Raw genomic sequence first — 16,054 nt, forward strand, 5'->3', positions numbered from 1 at the left:
TGACTGAATCCAAACTTTCTGGGATTTGTTGTATGAAGTTTGGATTCAGTGAAAGGGCTGTATCTGAGGACCTAGAGAGCCACATGTGACCTTGAGGCTGCAGGTTCCTAACCCCTACAGTCTACATGGTACCCATGAGGTTGAAATAGCTTTTGATGATTACCGAGGTAGGCTGTTGGAAAAACCCTAGAATTCACTACCAATTGGCAATTGTTACACGCAAATTCTGCAGATATCTAAGAAATTATACACATACACCAAACATTTTGATATAGATATAACACACCATATTGTGTCTCCATTCTCATATACAACCAAGATAATTTCTCCTTTTACTAGTTTGTGTGACTGTTCAAGTGCTAATGGGTGTTGGATACAGGAGAGACCTAGATTCAAATTCTTCCTTTAATATTCATTAGTCATAGTCATTTATCTCCCTAGGCCTCAGTTTTTGCATCTGTAAGGTTAAAAATAGGATAAATAATACCTGTAGAACTGCTCCCACAGGATTGGTATGAGAATCAAATGAGATAATACATGCACAAAATTTTGTAAATCTAAAATGCTCTATCAACAACAGCTATTATTATAATTAAAGTTCATTCACATATATTATTTCATTTGATGCTGATCTTAATAACCTTGTAAGGTAGAAAGGGAAGGTTTGTTCATTCATAGATATTAGAACTACAGATCAAGCGTAAAAGGGACCTTAGAAGCGATCTGTAGAGGGCAACCCTCTCATTTTAGAGATGAAGAACTGAAAGCCCGCAGGCTTCAAGTGATTTTCTCAAGATCACATACGTATCATGTCAGAGGAATGATTCTCAGTCCAAAGCTCCTTCTAGATCTAAGAAAATGAACATTCCATAAAGTTTTCTTTATGTCTTATTAGTAGCTTTTGCCAAGGGGTAGGGGGGAGGCATTTTTTCTTATATCCTTCCCTATACAATATACCACGCCTATAGATTGCCACCTTATACCCCCTGAGACAGCATAATTCTTTCTCTCAGAACCTCCAACTGAATGACTAAATCAGTTGTGGTGTACAAACATAACAGAATATTACTGCCCTCTAAGAAACAATGCATAGGATCAATACTGAAAGGCATATAGGAAGCACAAAAATAAGACTTATATAAACTGATGCAGGGCAGCTAGGTGGCACAGGGGATAGAGTATTGGACCTGGAGTCAGGAGACTCCTCTTCCTGAGTTCAAATCTGGCCTCAGATGCTTACTAGCTGTGTGACACAGGGCAAGTCACTTACCCCTGTTTACCTCAATTTCCTCATCTGTAAAACGAGCTGGAGAAGGAAATGGCAAAGCACTCCAGTATTTTTGCCAATTAAACCCCAAATGAGGTCGTGAAGAGTCAGACACAACTGAAACGACTGAAGAGAGAAAATGAACTGATGCCAAAGAGATAAGCAGAACCAGGAAAGTTATATGTACAATTACTACAACAATGCAAATGGAAAAAACAAACAATACAATTCAGTACTGTGAAATTAGTATTCAAAGAACAAACATGAAAATGTAGTTCCCTCCCTTTTTCACAGGCATAAAGGACTATGGGTATAGCACACTATATATGACGTCAGACTCAGTTTGTTGCATTGCTGAACAGCTTGCTTGTCTAGGGTTTTTTTCTTTTTTTTCTTTTTTAGTCTTTTATTATAAGGAATGGCTTTCCAGGAGGTATGAAGGAGGGATATATTACACACTGTAGGTAAAAAGGAAACAAAACATAGAAATAATTTTTTAACTCCTACTTATTTTTGGAGTAAGAATTCCTTTTTTCTAGAATGCTATCCCATCAGAAATAAGAGTAACTCTGCTTGGGCTTTTTTATGTCCACAGAATCAGAAAGAGAGGGACCATCCACTCTTTCCTCTACTGACCTAGTCTATAACAGCAACATTCTTGTGTTTTTCAGTGAGGTTTGTCATCCTAAAGAGTATACTGTTGGGGTCTTCTCTCCTATACTTTCGCCCTCATCTCCCTTCCAGCCTTCCTCTGCCCCTCTGTTTCTTTCTTTTCTCTTTCCCCCTCCTTGTTTATAACTTCTCTTCCCCGCAATCTCTCCCCACTCCATTCCAGGCTTCCACTTTCCCTGCTTTTTCTTTCTTTCCTTCCATTTCCATTCCTTTCTCAGCCTGGAGTTTTAGGAATTCTAAATCCAGGCTGAGGAAAAGGAAGAGATAGCTTTCAAAACCAGCTCACCAATTTCAAGATCCCAGGATTTTGACCCTGACAATGCAACTGCCAGGGACCCATAATTCCCCTGTTTCTGGCTTCAGTTTTCACATCAGTAACACAGAAATGATCAGTCTGCTTCTTGGCTGCCTAGAGTCAGCAGGTCCTGAGCTCACATCTGGCCTCAACCACTTGCTAGCTTTGCTTAAGGGAGACAGAGCTCTTTGCTGATGTGAGAGAGAAGCAGAGAGGCAAGAACCTGGGCTTTGGAATCAGAAATCTGAGGAAGCAAAGGTAGAGAAGGAGAAGAATTATATTCAGAACTGACCTTGATGTAAAACAAAATTAAATAAAATAAGAGAGTTGGACTAAAAAAAAAAGAGTATACAGTTGGGTTGTTTTCACTTCACTTCATTTTCAGAGTTGTAGCTTTTCAAATGATCGGTCTCTCCCATTGTGCTGCATTCATTCTCAATTTTGCATCATCCATTCCTCCTTTCTTGGTAGTTGTCACTTGCTCATGCAGAAATATGAAATAAGTATTAATGTCTTTTTAATCCTTGACAACTTTTATCTGTGAAGATTTGATAGCCATTTCATTGAAGTTTGTGTAGGTTGGGGTGCAGGAAGAAAGTTTGTTTCAATGCATTTAATTTATACTTGTAAAAAGGGAGCACATATATTAGAGTTCATTTGTTGTGATAGGGAGACAAAAGTCCTTAGAATGAATAGTGACAACATTAGAACCACAAGGATATTGAAGCTGTTCTGACAGGGTACCTCTAGTACTCTACCACCTCATTAAACCCATCCAAATCAGGGAAGAATAGATTGCTATAATCCCTAACCCAGAAGTGAGGTCACTGGTTAATCTGACTTCACAGCAACAAAAGAACCTCAAGGGATGAAAAAATGTCCCTTGATGAAAGTCCACATTCCTTTGCCTAAACAAGCCTTTCACACTTAAGCAGGAAAAATGTGTTGGCTTGACTCTTTTAGGCGGCCTACAGTAGCATGTGACCATCAGCCCTTTAAAGCCTTTTGTGGATGATAAAATGATTAACTGACCGTTCAAATCCTAGAAATGTCACATTAGCAGCCCCTATCAGCTCCTGGGAGAAGAGGCAGCAGAGTGTGAAACTTGAATTCCACAATGGTCTGGAAAGAATGATTAAAGTCACAAGTGATTCACAGCAGCTTATAAATGAAACCCAAGTTTGGTAATGTTATCAATAAGGGACAGGGGGCAGGTACTGGAGAGTAGTAATAAGTCCAAGCTTGCTTTTGTTTTTATTTTTTGATAAACCAAGACAAGCTATTCTCCTAATGGAAATATTAGTAAGCTGCTGTAAATTTTGGAAGTGAATGCTATTTTTAAATGTTTGGGGAGGTTGTATGAGGATAAATATTTCAGAGAGCATACTATTAATTCAGGCCAATCAATAATACAGCAAAACCCTGCAGCTAAGTTACCAAAAAAGAAGAAATTTATTCGCTAGCTGCATCCCCAATGAAATCCATGTCCAAAGGTTTAGGACTACAGATAGTAAGATTTTTACCAAAATATTATTCATTACCCAAACATCATTGAAGTGATAGCATGTCATGACTTTTTAATTCTTTGAATAGAAAACTGAATACTTATTTGTATTTCTTGAGAGCTTGCTCAAACACGAGGGAAGAACTTGACATCATTGAAGTGTCTTTTGTCTAACTTGACAGGAAATCACCCTTCAAGTGGTCAGACTCCAAGCAGGATCTTGTTTGAAAGATCTAAGGGCCCAACAAACAGAAGTTTTCCATCTCAAGAAATTGCTGAACTCTAGTGATTTTTCTTTTGATTTACCTTTTGACACCCTGGCAAACCCATGTGGACCTCTGGTAGAATGAGCAAAGCAAAGAGTTGGCTTGGACTTGGCATGTCCTTGTATTTTTGTGGGTTGATGGACCTTACAACCACGGTACTGTCTGTCACTCCTATGCCCCTCAAAGAACTGGAAGTACATCTGTTGGACAAGACACATTTGCACCATCGAATGAAAAGAAGTTGGGTTTGGAATCAATTCTTTGTCCTGGAAGAATACACTGGAACTGACCCTTTGTATGTTGGCAAGGTAAGAACTACAACATAGAAATAAAATATGCACTACATGGGGGTGGGAGAGAGAGAATTAGTAACAATGGTGAATTTAAACACATCATCAGTATGCTTTATTTCAAGATCATGAACATAAAATGTTGTGAGCTTTATTCATGTAGTAATGCGGACATTGTGCTTTGCCTGTAGGAGGCATTTCATAAATGCTCATTCAATGAATGGACTTTATTATATTCCAGAAACTGTGTTCTATATGGCCAGATATAATAACAAGGATATACAGCAATGCATCCATGATAAGTAAATGATGTCTAGAAAAATTGAAAATTCATCTTAGCTCATTTCCTCTCATATAAATGTTTTGGGAGGATGCCTAGTCATAAATATTTCAAAAAACATACTTTTAATTCAGGCTAATCAATAATACAGAATGGTTTATAGCATATGGAGTGTGACTACATACACAGCCAGCCATATACAATACCTGTGTCCAGGGCTTAAGAAATTGCTTAACATAAGTGAAATCAGTTTTAAATGCCTTTTTAATCCTCAACAGTTTCAATAGTTGACAGCCATCTCATATGAGCTTTTACAGAGTAGAAGAAGGGAAAGCAAACATATTGGTAGACAAATGGGAAAATATCTCTTCTTTTGCTAGATAATCTGTCAAAGAAAAGAGCTTGTTTCCCTAACCTCACATCCCAAAGGCAAGAAGAGGTAGATGTAAAGGTCTGGAGGAGAGAACACCTTCCCTAAAGGGCAGCAAGCTTCTTCAGTGGCAGAAACATCAAACTAACATGAGACAGGAAGGGGTATAGAAGGGAAGCTACCTCCCGGGCAAACGTGGGATAGAGAATAAGGAATTTCCTAGAGGCATTATGGAAGGGCAGAGAGAATGCTATACTTAGTAAAGTTAAGAAGACTTTGGTTTGCATTCTGTCTCTGACACTTGCTAGCTATGGGTCTATGAGCCTTTTTTTCCTCCTAGATTAAGTGGGGATAATAAAGAACAAATGAATGAAAAAGCATCTATTGAGAGCTTAGCATGTGCCAATTACTGTGCTAAGTGCTGAGAAAACAAAAACAAAAATGAAGGCAATCCGTACTATCAAGGAGTTTAATATTCTAATAGATGGAGACAATGTATAGGATTTATCAGCTGTGAATAATGCTTTTGGAACTGATTTTACAGGGCAGTTGTGAGGCTCAAATGAAATAACACATAAACTGGGTTTAGAGTGGCATGTGTGTCAGTTACTATTATTACAGAGGGAGAAGGTTGATGAGTACAAAAGATACAGGATATTTCAGAGAGAGGCCATGTGGGTGCCTAACAAAAATGATGATAACAAAAATGAACATCTTGTATTTATATATTCTTTGTCATTTTAAAGGCATTTTCACATTCATTATCCCAGGTTCTGACCTTAAAAAAAATAAAAAAAGAAAGCAAATGTCATCCCTACATACAGGCTGTAGATAGTGCCTTCAGATACTTTTGTAGACTTTTTAAAATGGAATTACAATTAATTATTGCTGGTTTGTCTTGCTTGTTTAAAATGCTGGACTTTCTCCTATTTTATAATTGAATTTTAATCAGAGAACCATTCTATAAAAGCAACAAAGTGAAAGAATATTGGAGCTAGAGAACTGAATTAAAAATAAATGAAAAATTCTATTAAGTGATAACTTAAAGGCAGATGATTGTGGCCACCCTCCCCAGGAACAGAAAGAAGTTGTAAACCTAAGTAACTCATAGTAACTCCCCAATGTATGAAGCAAATTCCCCAGAGTTTAAAGTCTCAGCAATGTCTCTCTCATCTCCCACATCCAGCCACTTACTGAATTTTGTCCACAGGTCCTCTCAGTGTTTCAAAAATCAATTGTTTCCTTTCAATTCCCTTTGGTCTTAGCTTCGTTCATGCTCTTATCTCTTCATAGCAAGAAAAACCAAAGTCTCTCTTCTTCCTGTATCCAATCTACCTGACATACTTCTGCCACATTCATCTTCTTAAATACAATTTTCATCACATCATTTCCTTTATTAAGATCTTAATATGGCTCACTAAAGCTTATTAGACAAAACTTAAACTCTTTAGTTTTCTATCATTTAATCGTCTCTACTAGTTGCCTTTACCTCCCTGTGATTCTCTCTCATGATTCCCCAATAAAGATGCTCAAGAGTCACTTCTTCCTCTGTGAAATTTTCCTCACTGTATTCCTTTCTATAGTGATTCCTCCCTTATTCTTAATTCCTAAAGTATTTGTTTAGCTGAATTGCTTTCTATTTCATGCTTGTGAATCTCCTCTCTCTAACTCAGGAGTTCTTAACCTTTTCTGTGTTATGGACCCCTTAGTAGTCAGGTGAAGCCTAGAAAGTCCTTATCACAATAATGTTTTTAAATGTATAAAATAAAAAAATATGATTGTGAAGGAAACCAAAGGTCAATAAAAATGAAAATTATATACAGTTTTCCAATATACATGAATCCCTAATCTATGAACCCTAGGTTAAGAACTCCTGCTTTAAATATGTATGTCTTGCATCACTGGGGGGGGGGGGACAGAGATAAGCACCTAAAATGAACAAATAGCTACAAGTCTAAATTAAATAAAGGAAGCTATTTTTCCCTTCTTCCCCAGGAACTCATTCCTTTTATTCTCCTCTTAGATCCCTAATTATACCCCCTAGCCCAGTTGGTGGCTCAATGCTCTTTAAAGGAGAGAATAGAAATTGTAGGACTGAAAGTAAAGTGAAGACCTGAGGATTATTTACATTCAATAATTGCAGTTTTCCTCCTTTCTCAAGAACAAAGGATCTCAATCCCAGACCTTCCCCACCAGCTCCAGAGAGGGGAAGCAAGGGACCAAACGGAGCCTATAGCCATTAATGGGGCCAGACAGATGTTTAGGAGTAGAAAAAAGCATTGAGTTGTAGTGGAAAGGGTAATTGAATCTGGAGTTAAGGTCTGTATTAAAATCCAGCTACTCGTTATCTATACCACCTCCAGCCACCTGTGGTTAATTTCCTCGTGCTTCAGTTTCTCCACTTGTAAAATGAGGGGTTCAAAAATAGATGATATATAAAGTCCTTTGTAGCTCAAAATCTATGATCCTAGGACAGGAGCAGCAGCTGGAATAGCTGTATTTTCTGAGCCCCTGACCAGCGGAGTCCTGGTAAATCCAGCTCTCCAAGAAAAAAAAAAAGTACATACAACATACTTCTAAGTTTAATCTGAATTATGAACATTTCTCCATCAGTCAGTTAATAAACATTTATTAAAAGCCTACTATGTGCCAGGCACTGTGTTAAGTGTTAGGGATATGAAGAAAAGCAAAAGACAATCCCTGCTCTCAACGTGCTTACACTCTAAGGGGGAAGATAACACATAAAAAGTAATTGACAGGGGAAGAGGGGAAAGAGGGTAACTGGCAAGGGCAGAGCCTGGGGATTGGGAGGAAAGCAATAATGAAGTCCTGTAACCACATGGGAAATGATGGGGTGTCAGCTGTAGGCCCTTCCTTAAACAGAGGATCTGAAAAGAATTCTCAGCTGTCTACTCTCCACTGTGTCCAAACAGAGGGAGGGAGGGGCCCAAAGGCAGGGGATACTGGAGAAGTATGAATTCATAGTTAATCTGATCTTTCAGGAAGATGAGTTTCTGGAGACAATGGTGGGTAGTCCAGGTGAGCAACCAAGTGGGAAATGAATCCATCACTTTCTTAAGTCCAGACAGTCAACTGAATGATAAATCGAACCCCGATTTGTAGCATTTTCTGATTTCTGGGGTATAATTGCTCACACTGAAAATTTAATGATTTATCTCAAAGTCCTTTCAAGCTGACTCCAGCACACTCTTGCTACCTTCAAGGGCCACTGAGAGTTGAATGCATAGGAATGGCTGGTAGTCAGGTGCTACTCTCACCTTCTCTTTATTGTGAATAATTCAACAAGCATTTTTATTAAGAATCTAATATAATGCAGGCACTGTGGGATACTAATACAAAATGAGACCATTACTGTCCTCAAAGAGCTTACGTCCTCCACTTCATGTGGCTCTGAGATCAGGAGTCAGTGAGCACAGTTAGGGAGAAGGCAGAGCTGGTACCCCTAACTCCAGATCTAGATCCAGTGCTCTGTCTCAAACCAGAGGACTCTAGTAATAGGAAGAGGGGAGGAAGGCTAGAGTTGTGGTGGGCTGTGGAGATTGACACCCTGAGTTGACTGGTTCTTGGCCAGCCCAACAGGCAGAATGAGCTAGAGTCCCTGTGCCCTCTGTGCCCCTCTGGATGCCAGCCCTTACCACTCCCCACCCCACAGATAGCTCCGAAGAGTGAACATCCTGGTTCAACATGGACCACTCTGGTTGGGGATGGGGTCTTCGAGAGCCTGGAGGCTCTTTGATTCTATTATGGTGAGCAATTATGTGCCCATTCCTTGGCCCTGGAGTCCCAGACCACCAAGTAGGAATTGCCTTCTGATGTGGATGCATAAGTGCACTCCAGTCTTGAGACAGGTTTCTGATGCCTCAACCAGGAACAGCTCAAAGGAAAGACTTGTTCCAACTACCACATCTGGGTGAATGGACAGACATCCCCATGGGAAGGGACAAAGGAGCCTTCTCAGGGTCCCTATCACACAATGGCAGGCTGAAACAAGGCTGAATTATTGATCCCTGTGTGTGCTTATACATACACATAAAAAGGCATCATATGTTCATTGTTGTACATTGAACTGAATTGAAGCACTACCTCAGGAGTTAGAGGCCCTGGATTCAAAGTCCACTTGTGACAAAATGTATTAGATGTATGACCCTGGTCAAGTCACTTAGGCAACTTGTTCCTCAGTTTCCTTGTCTGCAAAATGAGGACTAGATGGCCTCTGAGATCTCTTCCAGCTCTATATCTAGAATATTCTCATTACTTTATTTTCAAGATACTATTTTCTTTACCTTTTTGGCAAGTAATACATGTATATCTAATTCCCTGCAGCTCCTGGGATATCTGACTTCTTGTCACCTTCACCTCCCTGAGACATCTGTTTAGAAAGCCTGCCACTGTGTTTGCTCATTTCAGGAAGAATTTCTATAACAATTAGCAGCAGTAATTGGTATTGCCTTTATAGAACCTGCACTGAACTTCCCAGGGACTGTTAGGGTAGCAAGTCCTAGCTAGATTGTATTGACATATACAAAGAGGGAAAGCCAGAGGAGGCATACACTGGGTCCCAAGGACCAAGCTCTTACTAAGGTCAACAATCTTGTTGGAAAGGACTAACTCATAGATCTTTAATAACAAAGCACTTTAATCACTTTTTTATATTTTTTTTCAAATCAACCCCAACTCAGCATTCTGAAGATGCCAGCCATCATTCCCTATTACCTTTGAGACTTTCCCTAATGAATGTGGAATTCTTAGGCATGGGCATATTCACTTGTGTCACTCCGTCCTGCAAGTGTTTAAAAGGAATATGAGATTTGCTTCCAGGGTGTACATGGGCATGTTCTGCTGATTACTGCTAAGAATCAATATTGAACCATTTTCAACTCTGCTACTGATTTGCTTTGTGACCCAGAGCAAGTCAGTTAACTTCTATTCTTCAGTTTCCCCTAGAGAAAGTGTATACCTGGAAGCTCATACAAATGTTATGAGCTTTAATTTTAAAAGCTAGAGAAGTACATTAAGCTCTCCAGAGGTATATACTATGTAAACACAAAATGGTAATCTGCTCTTCCTTACACCAGGGACTTCCCACATTCAAGAATAAAAATTCTTCCTCTTTGTGCCTTTGGATTTTCCCCTTTAGCCACCATGTTAATAAATTAAAAGGTGGGAGAAACTGCTACCTGATCTAAAGCTAGTAAATCACTCCAGTCACAGAGTTCCTAGTGTTCTTTTTTCTTGGGAACAACAGATAGGCACTTGCAGATGCACAGAAAAGGTAAAGGAAAAAAAGTTTCTTAAGAGAAAATTAGACCAGCTTCTTCAGATAGAATTTCAGATACACCATTTATTCTCTCTGATTACTATAAGGGCAGCTAGGTGGCACAGTGGATAGAGTGTCAGGCCTAGAGTTAAGAAGATTCATCTTCCTGAGTTTAAATATTGCTTCAGATACTTCCTGACCGGGCAAGTCACTTAACCCTCTTTGCCTCAGTTTCTTCACCTGTAAAATAAGCTGGAGAAGGACATGGCAAGCCACTCTGGTATCTCTGCCAAGAAAACTCCAAATGGGGTCAGAAAGAGTCAGACATGACTGAACAACAACAACAACAACATCACTATAAGAGCTTCTCCCTTCCTGGAATTTCCCAATTTCCTTTCCTGCCTGTCTTCTGTGCAGGTCTTCCAATATGGATCTACTTTTTAAGACTAAGAGAAGGTTCAATCTTCAACAATAAGAGATACCTCCTAATTTTTGTTATAGCAATTCTCTTTTTATGATCCAGTGAAGAAAAATAGCCAATGGTTGTTTTGGGGATGTTTTTTGTTTGTTTGTTTGTTTGTTTAACAGTAGCAATAGGCTACAGCTCTACCCAAGAAAATAACATGAAGACAATAGGAGCTATAGACCATGGACTCAGGTAGTGGAAGAGTGTTACAGCACTTTAAAAAGCAAGATCAGAGTTTAGCTCAAAACAATTAACATCTTTCAATTTAAGTATGCAGAAAAGGATTTTCTTTCTTCTCTGAATGGATGCTTTTTAAAAAGCATATTTTTAAACCTGTGATTTCATTGGTGTAAGGAACTGCCAATGAGCAAAATCACTTTATCAATGCAGATTCGCAATTTGAAATCATAGCTAGTTGCCTGGGGACACTGAAAGGTTATATGAGTTGTCCAGAGTCACACAGGTGGTGTATCAGAAGGACATGAAGCCAAATTGTCTTAACTCTGAACTTGAAGACGTAAGATCAGAGTTTGAATCCTATCTCTGCCACTTACTCTGAGACTCAGTTTCCTAAACTGTTAAATTAGGAGGTTGGACAAGATTACCTCTAAAATCCCTTCCATCTTTATGTCTAGGATTTTATGATCTTCTGAATAACATCATCAGTCATGAGGAATGGGAGGGGAAAAGGAGCCTTGTTACCAAGACAAAGTAAACAGGTGATTATATAGGATTCTACAGGAATAGCTAGCATGTATCTAGCACGTTACAAATATTCTCTCATTCTATATTCACAACATTCTATTAGTTGGGTGCTATTATCATCCATACTTTAAAGATGAGGAAACTGAGGCAGGGAGAAGCTAAGTGACTTCTCAGCATAACACAGCCAGTAAGTATATGACCTATTATCAATTTGATGGACAACAGAGTATTAATTTAGCACAGCAAGAGGACATTTTAGAAAAATAATTTAGAAGAATCTGACAAGCAAAGAAAGACACAGGCGTAGAATCTGTACAACAACACATCCTTTTCCTATTTTTTAGGCTGGCATCTTAAACTATGTGGTAAAACTATTATTGAAGACAGTAGAGATGCAGTTGTGTAGTGAACAGTAAGCTGGCCTCAGAATTAGGAAGACCTGGGTTCAAGTCCTGCTTCTGACATATATATATGTGACCTTAATCAAGTTCCTTAAACTTTCAATGTACTGGGCAACTCTCTGAGATTAATTTAATTAATCTATTAATTAATAGATGCTGAGCTGCCTTGGTATGGAACAGCACTTTCTACACTAATAAAACCATAAGTCTTATTTAAATACGTGTGTGTGTGTGTGTGTGTGTGTCTGTCTGTCTGTCTGTGTGTGTGTATGTGTAGCCACAACATTCAGGGAATTTGCATGTTCCAGGCTAGTCTTCTAATAATAACAATTCACACTTGTTTGGGTTTTAAAGTTTATTTGAGCATATATATCCTCATCCAAATCCTATATGTAGAGAAAGTATATTATTCCTGCTTTCCGAAGAAGGAAACTGAGGCTTAGAGAAAACGAATGACCTACCCACAGTCATACAGATAAGAAATGTCTAAGTCAAGCCTGGAACTTGGAGTCTTATGACCACAAGTGAAGTGTTATTTCCATTCCACCGCACTGCTTTGAAGATGACAATGTAACAATGATTGTGTCGCATTAATTCAGAGACACAGAAGAGTCTTCTCCAAAAAGTTTTTTCCCCTCCTCCTATTGACTGATGCTTGAAAAATCATTTAAAATGGGAACAAAGGCTTTCATTCACAATGAGAAATAAGGCTTAAAATGTAGGTGCCCTTGGGAAAGATAACCCATGGAGTTAAATTCATATTAATCCTGGATATCAGATCCTTATCCAAGAAGTTTTTATAAAAAGGGAAGAGTGAGATAGCAACAGGACATGGGACTTGCTAAGGAAAAAGAGCAAGGATCCCCAGAAATAGGACAGAGTACATAAATAACTCACTAAAAACAAACTTCATCTCAACATTTTTGCCTAATGCTGGCTCTGTAGATGTCCTTCACGTGTATACAAACACTGTCCATAAACACAGTGGATACTAAATAATTATTTCTTGACCTGGGTTTTAATTATTACTTTTAAAGTCATTCTTCCTATTCCCTCACCAGCTGAAGATGCATTTCCAAAGTACTTCTCCCAATGCCAATCAAGTTGGAATCTTAAGACCTGACTTGAGTAGATTCCGGGGCAGGTATGGAAACATAAGGCTGCTAGGTGGCGTAATGGATAGAGCGGCAAGCCTGGAGTCAGGGAGCTTCATCTTCCTGAGTTCAATCTGATCTCAGATACTAACTGTGCCTGGGCAAGTCACTTAACCCTGTTTGCCACAGTTCCCTCATCTGTAAAATAAGCTGGAGAAAGCAATGGCAAATCACTGCAATATCTTTACCAAGAAAACCCCAAATGGGGTCACAAAGAGCCAGACATAATCAAAACAACTGAATAACAATAAAATGGAAACATAAGGAAAATATTAGAGTTCTGTCATTAACAAAGATAGTTGACCAATATGTATTGAGTATCTGTCTTACTCTGTAGTATGACTTTATTTATATTTTTCCTTTCAATTTTTAAATTGCTACATGGAATCATAGTAGCTTTCTGGGAATGATTATACAGATTTCTCTGAAATTCCCTGATTCTATCTTATCCAATTTATACTTGAAGAGGAATCCCCCTGACAAAATCCACTTACATAACCTCTGCTTAATAGCCTTGAGGTTTGGGGAGCTCACTACCTCATAAAGCAGCATGTTCCATTTTCAGACAGAGACCTGTTGTTGGGAATATCTTTCCATTGATTTGAAATCTGCCACCTCTCTCATCCAACACACCCGCATAACTTACCTTAACATCATTTCAATTCCTTTGTTCCTTTACTATCTGCCATTGCCTAAATTAAGCTCTTTTATCCTAAGTTATAAAGAGTTGTATGCTTCTTCTCCAAGGTATCATTTTTATTAAAGAGGGGGAATAAATATAGTTTTCAGTTTTAACCAAAGGCAGTTCCAACACATAGCACAGTTGCAAGTAGGGTGGATTTCTATTTATGTATAACCAGGTCCAAACAGAATAAGTATCCACCGTGTAGAGTCAGAGTCGTGTCCCTATGCTTTCTGAACTGTTTAAATAGACGGTTTCAATTTTGAAAAATAATAGGACAGCGTGTTGGATGTGAAAATGAAAGAACATATTTTAAACAGAATTTTTAGTAGGGAAAAAAATCCTTGGCTTTTTCTCACTCCATTTTATTCTCTTATTTCCCTCCTTTAGATAAAGCATGGCATTCTCTAGGCAGCAAAATAGCTGCTTCCATTATTTTGTAGTAAGTCACTTTGAGACCCATTCAAATTCAGCATCAGTCCCCAACATTCTTGTAGAAGAGTGTTTTCTATGTATTTTCAGGTCTCTTCAGTGACTCTGTGCCCTTTAATTACTAGCAGGCATCTTCATATTTACACTATACTAGTAAATTCAAATAGTCAGCTACAGCTTTGACCCTCTGTGACCACGCATGAGAATTGCACTTACCAGAAGAATCCAATCCATGTGTTCCCCCCTAACCCCATTACAGTACCAGAGTTCTGAAGGGAGACAAGAAAATCTGTGTGCATTAATACCCTTCTGGCTAAGCATGTATGGCATAAATGACAACATCTGTTGTCTTTTTTTTTTTGTAAATTAATCATAAGAAACTATTCACTGGAAAAATGCTAGTGCTAACAATCTGGGTCACATTGGAGTTGGCAGCCACAGACTGAATTTAACCACTCTGCTATTGCCCCAGCCAAAACCCAAATCTTGCTCTGCTGCCTCATTATGGCATGGAGGTGACCCTGAGTTCTCAGGGGCTTGGCTAAAGGAGTCCAAGCCCAGCAGGTGCTACCAAGCTGGAGATGCTTCAAAGATGAGCCCAGAGATGGAACACCTAGGCTGACTCTCAGAAAACAAACACAGTTTAAATTCAGAGAGGTTTATCACCAAGGGATCAGCACCAGGCAATAAACTTTTTTGTCCATAGCAACTTAGAGCTAGCATTTATATAGTGCTTTAAGGTTTGTAAAGTGCTTTATATGTGTTAACTTGTTTGAGCCTCATAATAACTCTGTAAGATAGATGCTATGATTATCCCCATTTTATAAATGAAGAAACTGAGGCAAATAGAGGTTAAGTGACTTGCTTAGCACCACACATCCAGTAAATGTTTGAATAAGGATGTGAATTCAGATCTTCCTGACTCCAGGCCCAGCACTCTATTCACTGTTCCACCTAGCTGTCTATTATTATTATATCAACATATATTGTTGTTATTATTATGTCAGTATTTCTCTGTGCCCAAATACAATTGCGTTTGTACTGATACACACAATACAGGGTCCAGGATAACAATAATTCACTTCATTTCCTTAGAGGGTCATGAGAATGATGTTGAAAAAAAGAAAAGTAAAGAAAGTGTCATTTCTTCCTACATCTGTCGATTTTTATTTACTCATATATTAGCCAATCTAATCCAATAAGCATCAATTTATCATCTTCTGTGTGCAGGACACTCTACTAAGCCTTGAAATACAAAGACAAAACACACACACAAACACAAAACAGCCCCTGCCTCAAGGACTTTTACCATGCTGGGGTGGGAGGAGGGCTATACAACATGTTAACATACATATGTACATGATCATTTGAAAAGGGAGAGAGCATTAGGGAAATCAGAAAAGGCTTTCCATTGTGGGTAGCACATGAGGAGGGAGCATTCTAGGCATGGAGCACATTCTATACAAAGGCACTGAGGTGGAAGAGAGAATTCTGTGTCAGGGAAACAGTGAGCGAGCAAATTTGACTGAAACAGAGTACCTGAAAGGTAAGAATGTAGCCAAGACTCTGATGCCCGAAATCAGGGCTAGATTGGTAACGCAGCCCCCTCTGAATAATCAGGACAATTCAGACCCCTGACGTTCCCTTGATTCTTGGTTCAAGGAGAAGCATCTTCATCCTGCTCAAGGGAAGGAGGCAATCATAGTGTTTAATCAGCAACCAAGCAGTTAAATTCTATATCTGTCTACTGACAGATGACATTAGGAGCTGTCATCCTCTTTTTAGCCAATTTGAATCTTCACAAAATGAAATGCTTATGTAACTTATTGATTCATAAAGACCTTCCTTTTGTAAAAATGGTAAAAATGATTTTATATGTTTCAAGACATTTAATGGGAATTTTATGATTGGTCTGCAGAAATGTTCAAGAGGCAAGCTTTGGGGGCAGAAGGTCTTATTTTAAATGAAACCGTTTATCTACTCAAGCAAATA

General features: G+C 38.7%; 1 protein-coding gene across 1 annotated transcript in view; it reads left to right on the forward strand.

The window, feature by feature from the left end:
- Positions 1-16,054, forward strand: part of CDH20 (cadherin 20) — a 292,275-nt gene that overhangs the window by 217,539 nt on the left and 58,682 nt on the right. The window contains exon 3 of the mRNA XM_020995787.2: positions 3,921-4,312. Within this exon, the coding sequence (XP_020851446.1) occupies positions 4,067-4,312 (246 nt within the window). The 5' untranslated portion in view covers positions 3,921-4,066. The remainder of the gene's footprint in view (positions 1-3,920; positions 4,313-16,054) is intronic.

Source organism: Phascolarctos cinereus, unplaced genomic scaffold (assembly GCF_003287225.1).
Source record: "Phascolarctos cinereus isolate Bilbo 61053 unplaced genomic scaffold, phaCin_HiC Scaffold_4;HRSCAF=312, whole genome shotgun sequence".
In the NCBI taxonomy this organism is placed as follows: domain Eukaryota; kingdom Metazoa; phylum Chordata; class Mammalia; order Diprotodontia; family Phascolarctidae; genus Phascolarctos; species Phascolarctos cinereus.